At 38.8% G+C, this 19,725-nt stretch overlaps 1 protein-coding gene across 3 annotated transcripts in view; it reads right to left on the bottom strand.

Moving 5' to 3' along the window:
• Positions 1-3,489: 3,489 nt before the first annotated feature.
• Positions 3,490-19,725, bottom strand: part of lrch2 (leucine-rich repeats and calponin homology (CH) domain containing 2) — a 29,349-nt gene continuing 13,113 nt past the window's right edge. Inside the window, exons 12-21 of one of the 3 annotated variants that reach the window (XM_051402072.1) lie at positions 19,335-19,382; positions 18,629-18,691; positions 17,937-17,985; positions 17,673-17,813; positions 16,914-16,964; positions 16,750-16,813; positions 14,518-14,630; positions 9,978-10,115; positions 9,673-9,750; positions 3,490-8,966 (exon numbers count right to left, since the gene is read on the bottom strand). In XM_051402072.1, the coding sequence (XP_051258032.1) occupies positions 8,847-8,966; positions 9,673-9,750; positions 9,978-10,115; positions 14,518-14,630; positions 16,750-16,813; positions 16,914-16,964; positions 17,673-17,813; positions 17,937-17,985; positions 18,629-18,691; positions 19,335-19,382 (865 nt within the window). In that variant the 3' untranslated portion in view covers positions 3,490-8,846. Of the gene's footprint in view, positions 8,967-9,672; positions 9,751-9,977; positions 10,116-14,517; positions 14,631-16,749; positions 16,814-16,913; positions 16,965-17,672; positions 17,814-17,936; positions 17,986-18,628; positions 18,692-19,334; positions 19,404-19,725 lie in introns of all 3 variants that reach the window. The other 2 variants (XM_051402071.1, XM_051402073.1) reach the window with 2 other exon arrangements.

Here is a 19,725-nt window from a genome sequence, read left to right as displayed (position 1 = left end):
AAAAATTTGCCAAATCTTCTCTGCCAATGCCAAACAGCTTATTCTGCCATTGACTCGTTTGGTGTTTGGTGGATTGGGTGATTGAAGTTTAAAGAAACAAGACATATTGGCAATTAAACAATTTATTCATTTCACAAACAGGAGCCTCAGTAGCGTGTGGAAGAACCATACACAGCCACAACAGCCTGGCACCTCCTCCTCACCAGCCTGGTCACACACTGCTGTGGGATGGCATCCCATTCTTCAACCAGCATTTGTGGAAAGTCAGCCATAGTGGTTGTGTTGGTCATTCTGGCACGAACAGCACGCCCAAGCTGATCCCACAAGTGTTCAGGTCGGGGTTGAGGTCAGGACTGCTGGCAGGCCATTCCATCCTCTCCACTCCCACATACTGGAGGTAGTCTCTGATGAACCCCGTCCTGTGGGGGCGAACGTTGTCATCTTGGAGGATAGAGTTCGGTCCCAGACTGTGGAGATATGGGATTGCCACTGGTTGCAGAATCTCATCTCCATATCTCTCTGCATTGAGATTGCCTCCAGTGATGACAAGCCTCGTTTTTCCAGTGAGGGAGATGCCGCCCCACACCATCACACTGCCTCCACCAAAAGATGTTATTCTATTGGTGCAGCAATCAGCATAGCGTTCTCCGCATCTTCTCCACACTTTGACCCTACGATCCAACTGCCGTAGGCAGAATCTGGACTCATCACTGAACATAATTCCTCCACATGTTCAGGTTCCAGTGCATGTGTTGCCGACACCAGCGCAAACAGGCCTGATAGTGAAGGGCAGTCATGGCAGGACTCCTGGCAGCCCTATGAGACCGGAGATTGGCTGCGTGTAGTCTGTTCTGGATTGTCTGGGCAGAGAGCCGTTGGCCATATCATCCTGCAAACCTTGACTGCAAATCTGTAGAAGACAGCCTACGGCACCTAAGTGCTGACAGGGTGAGGAAATGGTCTTCTTGGGGTGTCGTCTTCTTGGGACACCCACTTTGTGGCATGTCTTTGACATCCCCCGTTATATGGAACTTGGCCTTCAGTTTGGAGATGGTACTAGGGGTCACTCCAAATAATGCCGCAACTTGGTTTTGCGGAACACCAGCTTGAAGTTGCCCTATTGCCCCATTAGTTGCCCAATCAGGCGCCTCAGAAAAGATTTGGCAAATTTTCATGGGCGCAACCCACATACTCAGCGCTGCTGCTCATCCCACAAATGCATGTTCCTTACAAATGGGGCACCATTTTATATAATATAACTTTATATATATATTGTATATTTTGATGCTATGTCATGTAGGCTACTTTTATTCAGTAAAGTTCAGAATGCCAGACTTTTTCTTACACTACTGGTACTGTTACTATTACTTCAGTTACTATTACTTCAGTATAATAACATAGTAGTTCTTCCACCACTGTCAAGCTTCACAGAGACCAAGACATGGGGTAATTTGAGAAGCAGCAGATTCATAAAGTATAAAAAATATGTCACCAGGAACCATCAAATGGTCTGGCAAATTGGTAAATACCAACAGTAAACCCATCCATCAACCACTCCACCTGACTATATCTTTTTTCTATCTTTTTTTATTTGATGGGTAAATATGACATATTGTTCAGTAACAGACAGCCGCCTGAAGGCAAAAACCTGGTGGTGTTGTTCTATTTCCCAACTTTACAATTTATTGCTTTTTATGGAGATAAGATTTACACAACTGATTGCTAGGGTGATTTGTCAATCTGACAACTCACAGTGAAAACTGATGTTATCGCTGTTCATTGCCAATTATTCTGAAATTGAATCATTTTACGATAATTTTATGACATTGTATGACTTGAAATCACAGAAAATGCTGCCAAAATTGTTTAAAAGTTATTGTTGTTAAAGTTTATAATCAAAATATGTTCTTTATAAACCTCAGTTCACTTGTAAGTCATGATATCATCTTTGACTGACTTTATCAACTATTACAACTACTATTTGAAATATTAAATTATGTCCATCATACAATAACTGTATTACCTAACTGTATAATATATAAACTGTTTTTTTTTAATTAAAATGTTTTTTTTTTAAATTAAAAATAACTTGCATTTGTGTGATTTAATACTGATTATGTGCTTATAAAGCATTATACCCGACTTTCTCTGATAACAGGTGCAGACAAAATTAGTCAGAGGTGCAAATCCCTGCGGTTTCATGCAGTTTAAATTCTAATTCTTATCTTGTCATTATGTTTACTTTCAACATAGTGTTTGCTTTTGTCTATAATAACTAATATTCTTCAGTAAAGAATGAAGCCCCGAATGTTTGAAAACAGACATAATGTTGTTCTTGGCAATAAATGTGGAGGATAACCCAGGATAACCGTGTCACAAAAAAAGTTCTGGTTATTAGCCACAACTTGGGCCAAATGCCAACACAGACATAGCTGATACGGTCTAGTACCAGTGGACAGCTGACTTGTAGACTAAAAACAAAAATCCAAAAGGGAAAAGGCAGGAAAGGACTTGCACACAAGTAATAGTACAGGACAGGCTAATCAGGCGCTCAGGAGGTTACATTTTTAGCATGTGTGTGCTTGCATGTATGTGTTCAAGTATTGTATGATCGTACATAACAGTTGAAGTGAAATACTAAAGTCCAACCTAAAAAGGCTGTCAGGTCATATTACTGGATCTTGCAATTGTTATTCATGCTAAAATTTCAGCTTACACTTAAGGCAAGAAAAATGTGAATTAAAAAAATTATACAACAGGTTGGTCAGAGTGCATAAGATAGCCCTATCCTTACAACAAAATGTCAAAGAACAATGTTTATAAGCCTCAAGCCTCCAAAATGACTGCACATTATTTATCTCACTTCCCTGCCGCTGCACATAACCTCAAGACAGCATCATGCGCTCATGCCCCAAAGACCGTGAGGAAGTGTGGACAAATCTCTAAATGTGAAACACCACAACTGATGGCAGTCATGTGTTATTAAATGGTGCTAGATTACTGGGGAGGAGTAAAAGATTCATCAGTGAAATACCACAAAGCAGAGTACGAAACAAACTGAGCAATGACAGTGGGACAATTTTGACAGAAAGATGTATAAGACAGGGTCAGTCTGCGAGAAGCTGACTCAGAGAGGCAGAAGCTGAAAAAGGGCTCTGACTGGGAGACATGGACCAGATCAAAATGGAACAAGCTCAGAAATGGGGACATGAAGGAAGAGTCTGAGGAGAGGGAAGAGGGAGACATTGCGGGTATCACAAGACAGAAGGTGGTTTTGTACTGAACAGCTGTTTACCTTATTAGTTTGGGATTTAGGTGGTTGATTCTCTTTGTTTCATCTTAATCGAGGAAATCCAGGATAGTCACAACAAATTACAGTTATCTACATATTCGCACAATAAATCATTGTCATTGCTTCAGGTGGCACTAGCAAGGTACTCTACTGGTAAGAGCTTGAGATTCATGTAATAAAGACAAGACAGATGGAGCTGCAAAGAATTTGACTTTATTTTGATATTGACCACGTTTGTTTGTTTTAAGAAATCCCTGGAATTTATACAGATGATATGTACAGAGGTTCAACTTCAGCCATTCAGTATTCTTGCATGCATCTGACTTGTTTTAAAATACAAAAAGCTTATATACATTAGTTTGAATTTTCTTGGCAGTGTAGTATTTAGACATGACTCACTGTTTCACCTTTTCTTTGGATGAGATGAGTGTTAATCAGCCGTGTGAACTGGGAACGAACTACAGGTACAGATGTAATTTGTCCAATAATGCAGGAGACGTTACAGAAGTTGTAGTCACGCAGACATTATGAAACACAGATCAGCACCTCTTAAGTATCTGTGGAAAATTTGTGACTTCTCCATGATACAGAGTAAAGGGAGTGACATACTAATGTGCCAGGCCTCATAAAATATCTTCAATGGAATGTATTAATCAGTGAGATCAGCACAAAAGAAGAACCGAATAATAAAGTAAAGAAAAAGTAGAACTGTCCTTAGGGTAAAACACTATGTTCACAGATGATAACACGCACATGTTATAAAATGACAATCAGCTATTACATTTTAAAGGATAGCTTTGTATTTTTTGTCTGTCTCGCTCGAATGCACATACAGTATGCTGACAGGTTTGTCAATTGCTATAATCTTCCCTCTAGTTCATACGGGCGTTTTTTTATGAGATTCCATTGTTTCCATAGTCCTAATTATAGGAAAAAATACTTCTCAAAGTTCAGCCAAAGCTAATATGAGGCTTCAGCAGTGAGTTGGACTAACCCAGAGGGAATCTTCTTCAGTGACAGTCTAATCTTCTTCGTGAGGAATGAGGAAATGTCATATTAAAATGACTGAAAATCTAGATAGCTAGATTGGTGGATACCCAATTGTTTTGTCTGACTAAGACAGCTGAAGATTAGATTTGAGAGAGAATCATTAGTATAAATATGTGTCTACAGGGATAGTTGGCATTGAAATGAAGGTGTAAAAGATTATCTTCATGATTTGTGATTTCTTAAATACACTCCATACAAACATAAAAGAATCTTGTTTTGCTCTCCTTAGCTCATAGATGAATGAGTCATCACAACTTTTACAGTGTAAACTAATAGAGAACTGAACAAGACAGCACACCTATCCTAGTGATGTGCTGGCTAGCACACACATTAAAGGAGGGAAGGGGAAATACCCACTCTTAAATTGCATTGCATTGGAGTTATGTAGGTGTGTAAATCAAATATAATTTTAGCACTTGCTCACCGCTAGCATGCATGTACCAGCATGGCTGTGAACTCATTAAACACTAAAGGCAATTACTGAGAATTAACATGGGTCCTAAAAGGAAACATAGCTACACGACATGCAAATGAGAACGCACAAGGAAACTTACATGTTCAGACAAGCAGTGCGTGTTAGCATGGACATAACAGGGAAAAAAGATCAGACGTCGGGTGAGTCATGTCTAGCACATCCATCGGCAAAACAGAGAGAGGAGAGCTTTGAATTTCTACCTTTATAAGGTCAAAGATCTTTCAAGGTGTGTGATGGTTTGAATTATGTGGGGTAAAGTTGCCACACCTTATGTAAAACAGCTACATGTAGGCTCATAGATTGATATATAATATATAATACTTGGTTTGGATTGTTCAGTTTTTTTCTCAGGAGAGAGAATGTCAGGCTGTTTGTGCTAGTTCTCAATTGCAATGCAATACAATTCCCATAAATCTGAAAATCTACTTTAATCCCAATTAAAAACCACAGCAGTGACCACACTAGGCCACAAAATATCTCCTTTGTGGTGTTTTTCTAGTTCCATTTGCACCATGACTCATTGGATGCCAGTATCATAAAAATTTATAAAAATTCAAACTCAGTCCTAAACATAGACATGAAACATAAATTTACTGAGTCATTTGAAAACTCAAGACAACTGATTATGTGCAGTAACATATGAGATAGCAGTGCATACATACAGTAAGTTATGGCCAGACATTTTTAGCCAAGTCACATAATTTTAAACTTTTTCTGCAACGTATCTGAATCTAAACCACTAATATTAGGCAAACCTGAGGTAGGTTACACATCAGTTCAATGTCCTCATTGTCTTCAAACCTGTAATTATAGACAGATGATGATCATGAGAAATTACAATGCTACCTTCAGTGATAATGCCTTTGCTGTGTGACTCTTGTTGTTCAGATATAGCCAGCACAGCTTGTGTAATGCTAACATAGCACTGTGTGCTACACCAAATTGTACATCAGCTTGTGTTTCACAGTAAATGAACATTTAACATGGTGGTAAATGCAGACAATATGTTTCACAGATGCTGTTCTAAGATGCAGCCCACTGTTGCACATGTATTATTTACTGGATGTTTATATGTCTCCCCTTTAAAAAGGAGCATTTTAAAGGGTAGACACATACATAGGGACATACATACACGTTTGATACTGGTGGCAGGAGCATAAAAGATGATTACGAAGATGATAATGGATTAGGGTATTTCTTCAGTGCCAGCATGTAGCTCAACCATAGATTAGCCTACAATACACTTTTAGCATTCCCAGAAATTCTGTGGGACTTTCTGCATAAGAAAAGGGTGTAACATGACTGAACAGATATTTCTATATATCCTGATAAACCAGACAACCTCTATTATTTTTTACCCCTGGGGCATTTCTTCTCTGGAAAATGATGCTGCAAAGTCAGTGAATACAGCCCATTCAGAGGAAGTTTCTCAGGAACATCAATAAAATTACATTCTAATGTGGGACCTTTGTACGATGAGACAGTTGGAAACTAATACGTGCTAGTCATGCAAGACTCAATGAACTAAACCTCAAGTACAAGTCTCGGATTTTCATTGTTTATGTAATGTAGACCATGGAGTTGTCCGATTATTGAGCTCTGACTAAATTCTTCTCCAGTATGGCAGCCAGTCAAGAGTTGTAGCTCATCAGCAAAGAAGGTGACTACAACTGATGGTGTAAGACTGCAGAAAACCCAAAGAATACTACTTTAAGGCACAATATGTCATGTTTTCAGATGTTACAATGCTGTTTAACATGATATATGTGGACTTTCAAGGTGTTGAAGTGGCACTAAGTACTGTTGTCCTCCAAGATGTTTCAGCTACACAAACAATACACTGATATAGCAGTTTTTGCATTATGATTTGCTATGTCCTCACTAAACATCAAAACTCTGATCTAACTGCCTTGCCTACTTGTTTCTGTTGTAAACATGGGACTTTGTGTCAATGACAGGCTCAGAGCTCATCTAAAAGATGTCATATCAACAGGTAGAGGTCAATACAGGTCATGAAGGCATCAGCTTCTCTTTAAAGGTGCATTTTTAAATGAACTGAAATGTCTTTTCGAGTTCTCCGAGCTTCTCTGTGTTTTTTTTACTTTGATATTTATAATGGACCCATAATGTGGTTAACATAAATTTCCGCTAATTTTAAAAACGAAAGGTGCACCACAGCTGCCTGTGCTATCCAGAAAATCAAGACTAAAATGCCAAATACCTAACAAGAAGACCGGTATAATTATAAATAATAGCCCATAAATAAAGTACTAATAATAGTGCAGATTTAATAGAAGGTTAAAGATAACAGGGTGCAGCTTTATGTTGAAATTGATTGTACTGCCACATTGTACAGTTTTAAATACCCCTAAAGTCAGCCTTAGTGAACACACTTGTGTGTTTCGTCAAGCCCCTATTATGCTGTCAACAATGTTAACATTTCTACTGACAGATGTGGTATGTTTTGTGTTGCTTTCACTTTGAATTATTCCCATGTTATACTACTGTCAACCAATTAAAAATACTACATCAATTGGTGTGACAGCTGTCAGTAAATCCTCTTAAATAAAACATCTTACTGCTTTAAATCATTAAGTTGAGCAGGATCATACAGAAAACACATCTAAATGTCCAGCTGCACCGCACCTGAACATCTTGTCAGGGTTAAGATGCACAAAACAACAACATACAAATATAAAACAAAGGAATAAATACAGAAATAATTTAATTTCCCTGAAATAATGAACTGTATCTGAAACCACAAACAGCAGGGTGGCCTGACATTAAGATCAGGCCATGTGTGAAAGGTTTGCATTAGTGATAGCCTCTAAGCAGCACTGAACCCCTTTCTGATCCAGAAGCCTTTCACTCAGGAGCCTCCACTCATAAACACACACAGTATAAACATGTTTCATCTGAGATTATGCAAAGCAATAAAATCCTGACTGTTTTGTGTCCAACATGGCACACCCATGTTATGAACTCCACAGAAATGGCAAGTGATAGTTGGCAATGACTGGGAATAAAGTATAAAAGCTTTAGAAAAGTTAGAATACAGAATATTTAGCAAATACAGAAACCTTGCATGTGCAATGAAAAAATGCTACAAAACAGGACCCCCGTGCTTTTGACCACAGCCAAGCACGTGTTCTCACAGTGGTCAAATGTCACTTCCCTCTGTGCATGCAGGTTTGAATTGAGAACTTCGGTACGGAGTTGCACATGATTTGTACAGTAATTTAAATGTGAAACCAGAGTTTCAGGGAAAACAGAAGGCAGAATGTCTACTGTGATTGCTCAAATGCAATACTTACTTGCAAATAAGTCAACTACTTATGAATCAGGTTTGGCTGCTGAAAAGAATATACAGTAGGGACCTGATGCACACCATGTAAAAAAAGAGAACATTATACAACAAAGTCAAAAATTAATTTTCATGGAAAAATAAATTCCACAAAAGGGAAAGAAACTCAAGAGTGTAAGAACTCCTTGAAGTCAGTCAGTGGTTTGTGGCTGCAAGGCCAGTGTGCAGCTTAGGTCTTGTTAGTGAAAGAGTGAGTAACATGTCTGTCATCTCCTCACTGCCAATGTCTCCAACACCAGCATGGATATGTCAGAACTGGCACTTGCAGGCTCACTAATCACTGAGCTTATGTTGAGAGGGATGTACAGATCATCCATTGTCTTGTCTGTGTCCGTGTGTCTCAAACTGTGCAGCTCACACAGGAAACACACAGTCACGTTGCTAGTCCACACACATACAGGATGACCCCATTAACTAGGAGCAGGATACAAGTGAAAATGTGATGGACAAGAAGTGGGTGATGTCTGACATCATATAAAGAGACAGAGGTATTTCTTCCTCCTGTCTCCTGTTTCAGTCAGGCAGAAGCAGACTCCCAAAGAACCACTGCCCACTGGGTCCTCGCCCAAAGGGGCTCTCTGGTCCCTGGTAATTGGGTGCGGGTTTGGGCTGGGGAGAGGGGTTGGCTGGATGACTGCAGGTTGGACGCAACATTCAGGCTTGTGTCAAACAGCTGAGAGTTGTGTGGGCTTCAATGGAGGCAGATCCAGCAGAGCCTGGACAGTCACACCCACCTTCACCAGACCGCGCTCTTCTAGGATGTGATGGGGCAGACACAGCTTGTCCTGAGTTAGCGGAGAGACGTCTTCAGTTACAGCAATATTTATTATGCTTCAATTGGTAATTTTCTGATCTAAAAATGCAAGTCAAGTCCTTTGACCTGCAAAGTTGCAGCATCAACCCAATTGAACCATAAAACAAACTACAAACCAGGAAACTGATTTCCATGTGTGTCACACCCTACACTGCCAACATTTCACCTTGGCAGGCTTGGCCTGCATTTGCGTATGTGTGACTGTGCCAGGAATCTGAATCTTAAAAGTAAAAGTAGTTCAGTAGTGGTTGAATTTCCCAATGAAGTATGGCTTCCATACAAAAATCTGTGTGGGGCGATACCACTTGGGAATGGCTTTCACTTAGATTCCTATCAGTATTGACAGAATTGTATCTGACAAAGAATAAATGTAAATATTAATTTGACAGGCAGATCTTGCCAAGGAAAATAAACACTTCTAATTTCCATTAGCTATGGGATACATTTTCCACCAGTACGACGCTCAACTAACAAACCAGACCAGTGAGTGTGCATGACAGAACTTGTAGAGAGTTACTGTAGTACAGTCAGTCAGTATCACAGTAGTTTTGTAAGTTGGTGTATTGTACAGAGATCAACAGTTGATATGACTGGTAGATCATACATTTGAACAACATATAATAACACTGTAAAGTAATACAACAGTAAGTAGCATATTTATGTGAATGATGGATTACCTGTGTGACACCCAGCTTCTTACAGGCATCCAAGAAGTTCTCCACATTCCTACGGCATTTAGCCATGCTCAGCTTTGGCTGGAGGCCAGAACATGTTAGAAATTGAATGCAGAGCAAACAAAAAACCCCGAACAATCACGAAGCTGTAAGGTTTTGTAGGTTATGGAAATCACAAAGAACACTACATCCAACTATTGTGAGAGTGAGAAGAAAATATCATTAATTACCACAAAGTAGCATCTTATCAATTATCTATAACTCGGTTTAAAATAAAAGGCGTTTCAAGAAGTTTCACGTCTACTTACCACTGCAGGAGATGGTACATGGATGCTTGCAACAGACCGAGGACAAATGTGATTGGCTAAATGGCAAAGAACAACTCCATCCATCAGAGCAGCTCCAACATCATCTGGGAGCAACACCTTCAGTCTGGACTCAATGTTCTGCAAACACATTAACATTGACCTAATGACGTCACTGTCCTCTCAAGAACAATGCATATTTTGGTTGAAAAAGGAGTTTATTTAATTATTTACAGTGAGGTCTATCTCCTCTTTAGATACTTTTTTTGTTTTTTATTAACCAGGAAGGTCCAACTAAGGCACGGCAGCAAATTCTCTATTAGTGAGAGTAGGTGTACACACAAGTGCAACCACCTAAAAGGCAGAAATGGGATCTGGGTGTGTAGTAGGTGTAATTGTAGTAGTCAGTAGACTGTCCAATAGACTGCAGATCTAAATGAGCCCAAATAAATCATCTGGGGCAGTATTCATAAAGCTTTCTACTTCAAAGAGTTGCTCCTAGTGATGAAATTCTAAGAAAATTCAAAAAAATTATGAATTTCTCCTTACAGTTAGGACTAGATTCTGGTAAAGATAAAAGTTATTCACAGACCATCTTAGCCCTTGAGAGAGATCAGGGGGAAAAACTGGAGGACTTTTAAAAGACTCTTAAGCTGACAAGTTCAGCAGTTCATTTTCACATTTTGCATGCTCACAAATTACATTGCCATTAATATCAAATATATTAATTCCTAAAATCATTAGCTTGTAAATGTAAGCAAATAAATATAACAACTATCAGCGTGTGAACAGGCTACTGCGCAAATAGGCCTGTGTTTTCAAACCGTATGGCTTACAAGATATTCAACAAAGATTCATTCCATCAAATAGTTTTCAAAATTAAACCATGTTTTAATAGAGACTAAATTATATGATTAGGCCTTTTATTGTTCATTTTATAGTCATTATCACAGTGCAGTTTTCATTTTTACTAAGGTAAATGTTTCTGTGCTGTCCTTTGCTAAGAGATGCTCTGAGAAAGTTCCTAAATCACTCCTAAGCTCAGACTCCTTGCTAGAATTGTTTTGGCTAAGTTAGGAGCTCTCTGAGATTATTCTCAGCATGTTTGTTAATACAGCCTCTGATTTGTATTAATTGTTGCTAAATAGGATCTGATGCAGAACTTTTGAAAAAGACACATTGTGTGTGTCTAAAAAGTAAAAGTAAATAGAAGACACTTTTGGAACTGTAATAATGCACTCTTGCCACAAGCTGAGGAAGGCTATACTATGTTAAGAAATATTAGTTAATTAGCCTAATGTTGTCAACTTAACAAAAAGACCAGTGATTGGATCAAAATGGGGGATTTTGGGTGGTTCTTAAAACTCCTTTGACCAGATTATTACTTTAAACAGATAAGAAATCTTTGGCCAATTTATTATTAATTGTCTGATAGCAAGTTGTCATCAAATGACCTGAGTATGATAACAGGTGTTGAATGTGGATGGCCTCCATGGTCTTTTTCACCCCTTCAAAGTCAAGGCTGCGACCTGCTTTCGTCTAGTGTTCACAGACAGCTCATTCAGTCTCTTGTCCAGAGTCCTTGTCAATTTCACAGAGATTGTAATCCCCAAAGTTGTCAAGTGTGATAGCTCTGAGGAGTGTTAGGGCATGTGATGACAACTGGGCTATCTCCTTCTCCAAAACTCCATCAGCTGAGGAGGACTGAGAGGTAAAAAGCTCAGAAATGGATGGAGTTAGTTTTTTATCAAACTACTGTTTCCAAGGTCAAGAATGCACTAAACGGAACCTGCTGTAAACCACTAAGAGTCAGGACGCCAATGACAGAAAGATAAAATCATGCAAAAATAAGTGGTCTGTTGCATTGCTGTGCTTTAGTCTTGCATTGTTGTGGTGCTGAATGGAGAGCTCCTGGAAAGTTACTTAATACAGTCTTTACCTAATAAAGTGTTTTCATTGTTTGAACTGTGACTGAAAAAGTTGTCTTAACTCACTGTTTCACTCTCTCTTTTCGACCTGGCAATAGTCTCTGTTTCTCTTTGTGTGCCTGTAATATTTCTGACACCGTTTCCTCTGTTGCAGTGTTGATACATCCTTTCCCTCCACCAAAATTGTGCACCTTTAAAAGGGAATGCCATAAGGACATATTTCTTGAGCCCAAACTAAATTGTGAAACCTTGGTTATGGCGCTTTAGTAAATATGGATTAACAGAATTTTACTTTTGAGCTCCAAAAGAAGGGCTGAAATAAAATACAGGTTAGGATTTTTAAACAAAAGACAGCAGTACCAAATGTACCTCACATAACATCTACAATTTATTGACTTGACTTGATGCATAATGAATAAATATTCAATACTTAGGTCAGGGGATTTGCATATGTTTCACAGCTGCCAAAGGTATAACTGAATTTAGCTGAATGTGTCTCAACATCTTTTAGCGGCCAAAGGTTCTTGTTGATTCATTTCCTGAAGTAGCATAAGTAAATAGATATACCATTAAGTGAAATTTATCACAGTAGCTGTTGCAAGATTGAATATTTGGATCTGTGCACACTATCTGTCAAAAAACAGAGTCAAAGAAATGGTGTTCTTACACATGACGGTGGGTTGTGCAATATCAAATGCTTTTGTGCTTTTCCATAAAGTTGGTGAACAAGGGGTTATTTTGTTCTCAGCAATAATGGTGTTTTCTAAATGTGAAACTCTGGTCCATGCCATTTCTTTTATGAAACCCGTTGGATTTCCTGGAACTAGGAGGAAGTGTAATTTCTCACCAACTCTGATAATGATTTTATTGAGACTGAAAAGTCATTCCCGACCTTGGAAACAGTCACGGACTGTTTGACTGTGCCCTAACTTCTTATATTGTGAAAGAATCAGTCGTGGTTGGGTGGCAAGTACATGTCTGCTTTATTCTTCTCAGCATGGAAAGCATTGTCTGTGCATGCCCCATGTTCCTGTAACTGCTTCTCAACTTTAAAATAGACTCCCTCTTTGTGTCCTTCTATACCATCACAGAAATATTCTTCAGGAATATCAGATCACCTTAACCTGTAAAATGGCATGCAAGCGTGAAGTAACAACTATACATCTCTGACTGGTGCGATGTTATCTTGTTTTTAAGAATCTGGTGGGTGAAACACCTTTGATGTCTTTTGTCAGTCTGTCATCAACTCAGTCAAAGGTGGCACCAAGGTCTCTGCAGATAACAAACAAAATGCCCAGAAGCATTCTTTAATCTCATCCAGGCACATGACCTCACGTCTCTACGCATGTTCTTCTAGACCAGGAATCTCAAACGTGCCATTTCTTATCTTCAAGCTGCTTTACTTCTCCTGTGTTCTTTGAGTAACTCTGGTTTCGAGCCAGGAACATTAGAACTCCTTTTACATAGTTTATAGGTGTGTCTGACAATCTCTAACTTGCTGCTGAGACTTTGATTATTCTCAAATTCTGTACTGAGACTCAGCTTCATAACAAAACCTCTCCCCTTGGCTGTCAGTGCCTCATTCCAGATGTTTCGACTTTGGATCTCTGTCCTTACGGAGATTCAGCTCTCATCTCATCTTTCTTCCTCTGTGTGTTTATTTCCTTTCTCCTACCAGTGTAAATAGTGTGTGTGAGCTGCTTTGTGTTTGTGTAGTCTTCATTCCAGGTCTTTATAGTGGAGAGGAGGTCATGTGGCTCAGGTCTGTTTGGCAACTCCTGAAGCTTAACACCTTACCGGATCCATCTTAATAAACCTTTACAATTCATCTTCATTTTTTGTAATCTTGATTGTCCATACTTTAATTTTTTACCTTTTTTGGTTTCTCCTGTAAACATGATATCTATTGAATGTCTGTCCATCCTGGGACATTTTTTTCTCATTAAAGAGCTTTTTCTTACCCGAATCGAGAGTCTGAGGAGAGCGGGTGTCATATGCTGTACCGATTGTCAAGTCAGAGTTTTAGTTAGAGACAACACATTGGAATGTGATTTGTGTGCCAACACATGGTCTGAAAATGGCAGCAATTGTCGAAACATAGCCTCCTCTGTGATAAGAAGACTTGGCACCCTAACAAGGCTTCTTTATATTAGTGCTACATTACGAGTATCAGGTTTAACTGCATTATTAGAAAGAACGTAGTTTAGCACTTCATAAACTGCTACTACGACTGCAAAAATACTTCTATTGCTAAGAAATTACAAATTTTACTAGCAAGTAAAAAGTACTAGTACGAGCCAGCACTATGACTGCTACAAAAACTATGAACATAAACTCTCCACTAAATGGGCCTTACACAATGGGAAGAGTCATATGGTTGATTCATTGTACAGTATGACTCAGCTTCTTAGAATCCAAGTGACACTTACGTGCCGCTAAATGAGAACACTTAGTAAGAGCACACACAATCCCCTGGACATTTGATTTAGATGTCACTTATTCACCTTAAGGTATAAACACTGGAACAAAGGCAGGATCTGGCAGACTTTTGCCTGTGAATGACCTGACGCTTTGTGCAAAATGCAAATGCACAAACAAACAGTGAGGCTTCTGACCTGCCGTAAGAGTCCTATCTGTTCCATTTCCTCTCTCAAGTGCTCCATCTTCCTCCTCATGGTGAAACTGGGGTCTGTCGAGGCGTACTCCTGGCGGCTTCCTCTGGTGAAGGCTGAAGTGATAAATGAAGGGTACAGTTACAGGTAACACACAGTGAGATACAAGAGAAGAAAATACTAGAAACAGTGATAACTGATAATCCTAGAAAGTCAAGCATAGGTCAGTGTGATAAGAAACGAACACATTCCATTGCCACTGACTAGGAAATTCTGCCAAATAGTTAAGTATAGTTTAGTTTAATCAGTAATTTGATATGGTCAAAAACCAAAGTTTCTAGAGAATGTCTAAGATCACAGTTCTGGCGTCACCTTTTATCTTTAGATACTGCAACATTGTATGGGCAAGTACATTTCCCACAACTCCTCATGAAACTATTTTGTTAGAATTGCAGCCCAGTTAAATTACCAGAATTGGTTCCTTTATTTCTGGAAACTCAGTTTCTTACCATATACGATTTTAATGTTTTCCAAATATAATTTAATTTAGGAGAAGTCATAAACCATGGGCTGTAATTTATCACATCATGTGTCGCAAGATTGAGTATTTAAATTTGTGTGCAGCAATAGTCAAAAGTCCAGTGAATGCATCTTCATTTGTCCGATTGTACATGCCATCATGATCCGGTAAATGAGGAGCTGGAAAACGATGTGAGACATGATGCATTCTTGCACCTTTAAATATAAGACAAAATTCAAAGAGGGTAATCTTCCAATGAGTTCAGCTCTTATTTTAAAACAAATTCACAATTTCACTTCTACTTAAAGGTCCAGTATGTAACATTTAGGAGAATCTATTGGCAGAAATGGTATATATTTATAGGCTTGTTTTCATTAGTGTACAATCACCTGAATATAGGAATCCTGTTTTCCCTACCTTAGAATGAAACATTTTGGTCTACATACGCTGTCGGTCGCCAGCGTACTGTTTATACAGTAGCCCAGAACAGACAAACCAAACACTGGCTGTAGATACCGCCTTTTGCATTTCCTACCAGTCTCGTGGCCACCGTAGTTTATCCTAGACACTTTACAGCCTGTTCTCATTCCCATGTCGTCAAATACAGGCTTTAGTCTTGTTGAGTTAGTTGCAATCTGCACATTCAGTAGCCTCTAGTGGCATCTAGTAATGAGATTGCACATTGCAACCAACCACCCTTTACTCCAGACGTGTAGGAGAATCTATGGTGTCCACATAAATCGCAAAAAGGCCCTACATAGAGGCAGTGTTTGGTTTGTCCGTTCTGGGCTACTGTAGAAACATGGCAGTTCAACATGGCGGACCCGTTGGAAGAGGACCCGCTCCCGTACACCCGCATAGATCATTCTACACTCTAAACTGAAATTGATATTATATTCAATTTCTGCCAACAGATCCTGTTACAAACTGGATCTTTAAGTAACACTTTCAATGAAGGACTTTTAATGTGACTGAGTATTTTTCAATGTGGTCAGTTTTACTGAAGTAAGGGATCCACCACCAGTGTTTTGACATTATGTCATAAATTATTAATACACAATGTCTTTGTAGCACCTAAATAAATCTCATCAGGAAAAGAGACACTACTCCTGTTGTGTCTTGACTTGACTGCTAATGCACTGATATAGAACAGATCAACAGTTCCTCAGAAACCTTTCCCACTTCCAGAGAAAAGACTCCACCTAAAAAAATTTTTTGGCTTCACATGGAGAGGAAAATGTTCACATTACAACAGATATCAGGCTTAGGTTACAATAGGGCGCTGTCTCAGTGTTTCTTCAAGCTTCGTGGTAATACTTTCAGCAAGTGCAAGCCAACTGCACCAAATATAGACTAATCTAGCTAATTCCATTGATTCGAAGACTTTTTTCCACTCCACTGATACAAAAAACAATGTAATTTCCAAATATGTTTTGCTGTTTACCAATTTCAAATATTTACTTAAGCTTCTTCTTTATCAAGTCTTAAGAGTTTCTAGTATTTTTTTTTTTATTGAGAAATCTGAAGAGGGCATTCAAATGTGCACAAACTGATGTCACAATTGACATGCATGGGTGATATCCAACAAACGTTTAAAATAATAACCGTGTGGAAGGTTATTTTTAAACCCATGCTTATTATTGCAGTGAAAAGGAAAAACAGCGAGCCAGAATTTAACACAGTAAAGGTCATAAAAAAAAACACTTGTCTATTACCTGATCTTGGCTTTAACCCAAACACAGTCAGGGTGGTGCTGAAGTCAGCGTTGCGCAAGCCATCCTGAAGACAAAGCATTCATTACAATCAGAGTACAGCATTATGACAGCAGTGAAAGAAGTTTTTAGATGATAAGATATTTAGTTTTTTATCTGTCACCAACCTCATTGTCGTCATTCCCACTGGAGTTTTTACGAGCACTCTGACACTTGTACTGGAAAAGAAAAAAAAAAAAATTATCATTCAACACTAATTGTTTTACTTCATTTGTACTCATGGTCTCAGGTTGGACCAGTTTTTGACCACGAATGCAAATGTTTAATAAAATCATTAAAGTCATACATTATTTCCTGATTCTTGAGAAAAACCTGGCACTTTCTCAAGGATCTTAACTGATGCAAATGTTTTCACCTTTTAAATCACACACAACATGTTTTCTGCCACCAGTAATGGTGTCAAGCAATGCAGATAGTTGTACGTTTTACTGGACCAGGTTCTTAGATACCTGGCTGAAAACTGCGACCCAAATATAAAAGTGGAAAAAGTGGCGCTCAAAGAGTTGAAAAAAATAAAATTGTCCCAGTTACTCTGGAGAATCAACAGACCTCACTTTATTGGAATAAACAAAGAAGCAGACCCCGTTAAAACAGTGTCTACAGTGAGATCTGTGGACTGTCCACATTGTCCGGATACACACTGCTGATAAGTTTTTCAAATGTATCCTTTCAGTTGTGAGAGCACCACAAACAAAACTCTCATAATTCCCATAAACTTGGGTAGTAACAGGAATTTTATAGAGATGAATATCTCAAAACCAAAGAAAACAATTCAGTTGCCTAAGAATTATCCTCAGGCATCTAACAAGGCGTGTTCTGCGGAATATTGATTTTAACCAGCCATCAATTAAGAGACGTATGCACACCTTCAGATAATCTTTTCTCAGGTACTTGTTCCTCCTGCGATCTTCATTCTGATTGAGGACGGGTGGAACTTCGGGCCACTTTGGCTCTGAATCCGACTGATCCATCTTCAGGCTGCCATCAAAGGAGCAGGACGAAGAAGGCTGTAAAAGCAGCAACATCACATTAGGAATGGGAGTTGCAACCACAAACGAAGTAACTGATAAACACCACATATGTGAAATATTACTGATATTATGTTTGCTTTGAAGTAAAAAGGTTTGTACCTGTCCACTCAGCACTGATGCTCCACTACTTCCTTCATCCAGAGAAGCACTAGAATAAAGACACGAGTAGCATCAGGTAATTGTATCACAGTATTATATAACATTAAAGACACTATGGCCCCCTGTGAAAGAACCTTTTCTGTTTGAACACTGTTTGTATGAGTGGTTCTTGCATGAGGCTCAATGTCTTCAAGTTAAACACTACAGAAATGGGAGACACTAGCTGGTTTCAGAAGATAAAATGTGAGAATCTGTTGTTATCTTTTATATCTTTTAAATGTAACATCTTTGTGTTTTGAACGGAAGAAAAATTGTAATGTTTGGCTCCTGTATATTGTGACGGGCATTTTTACAGTATTATTTAAATCATTTTATGGACTACAGGATAAATCATTAAAAAAAATCACCAGTTTAATCAGTAGGATCTAATGCAATCTATTATATCATATTGGAAGAAAATACCTTGCCTCTCAATTCGATTTTTTATTTGAAAATGGGCTACAGTATATTCTGAAAAAATCTATATTTCTTCCAAAGTTCACTGTCTCTGGACACATGAGTTTTTCATCAAACAGCATATAACAATTATTATATGCTGTAGATATATTGCTCGGTCCCAGGTGGTCATTACTATGCCCTCTATGAGGACTCCACTACAAATATATGCTTCAGCAGGACTGAACAGTACATACCTACGAGCGGTCTGAGCCGGGGGCCTCGGTTTGCTGCTGGAGCTGCCAGAGTGACTTAGGAATCTGCAGATGGAAACAGATGCAGGTGCGGTTACAGAGCTGCACATAAACAACAACTGTTAAAACAGCATTCATGTAACTAATGTTACATGATGCGTGCATACAATCCTAAGTTCAGTCACGGCAATGACTCAAGTTACAGGGTGTACGCACGTTGTCAAAGGATGAGTCAAAACAATGACTCATATTTAATGATGCAAGCAGATTGTCAACCATTTACAGTTACATGTTTACAAACATGGATGACCTGCGAAAATAAAACAATGGGCTGAGTCAGATTCAACAGAAGTTTCACCAACTGAGCAACAAATGGCAATTCATCTGCACAATGGATGGGAGAGTATTTAAGAGTATCTGCTTGACTTCCTCTTTAAGCTTGCGCAAACCAGCTCACGGTAAAGATGAGCTAATTTCACTTCAAATATGGAAATATTCAAAAGTTCAAGCAAAGAAAAAGCTTCGGTTTCCAAATACTGATCCACCAATCATAGGGCAAAAAACCCCATTAAAGCCTGGATGGGAATGTGTGTTTTTAAAAGCATTAATTGTGTACTGTACCGTAGATATGGAAACACACATTTGTTTGACTCGATCAGCGGTTATCTACCTGTTGATGGATTGATTAATTGAAAGAAAATCCATCTACCTGTGCGCCCGGCCAGTCACTCTTCGTCGGTGAATAAGACTCTCTGCTCTGCAAATTAAGGAACGTCGTCTAGAAGCGTTTGTAATGCATTACATCAAACGTGCAGCAGCCGAGTGGAGGAGAGAAAGCAGGGAACAAGAGAGTAAGCGAAGTGCTGATAAGAATTTGATATGCAGAGGTGAAAGAGGTAAAATGGTGATGATGGAGCGGTATTTGTTGATGTCATGGAAAACTGTGTGGATACTGAGGAACACAGTTGTACAGTTTCAGCCTGAAGAATGCAAATAAATATCAAATTCTGGGAAACAATCTTCCTCCCTCTAATCTGTTCACCTGACCAATGGGAGCAGCTCACATGAGTATACAACATAATGAGGATAATGGAGACAGT

The sequence above is a fragment of the Dicentrarchus labrax genome, unplaced genomic scaffold, assembly GCF_905237075.1.
Source record: "Dicentrarchus labrax unplaced genomic scaffold, dlabrax2021, whole genome shotgun sequence".
In the NCBI taxonomy this organism is placed as follows: Eukaryota; Metazoa; Chordata; class Actinopteri; family Moronidae; genus Dicentrarchus; species Dicentrarchus labrax.
The sequence above is the reverse complement of the archived record's forward strand: the minus strand, read 5'-3'. Positions and strand labels throughout refer to the sequence as shown.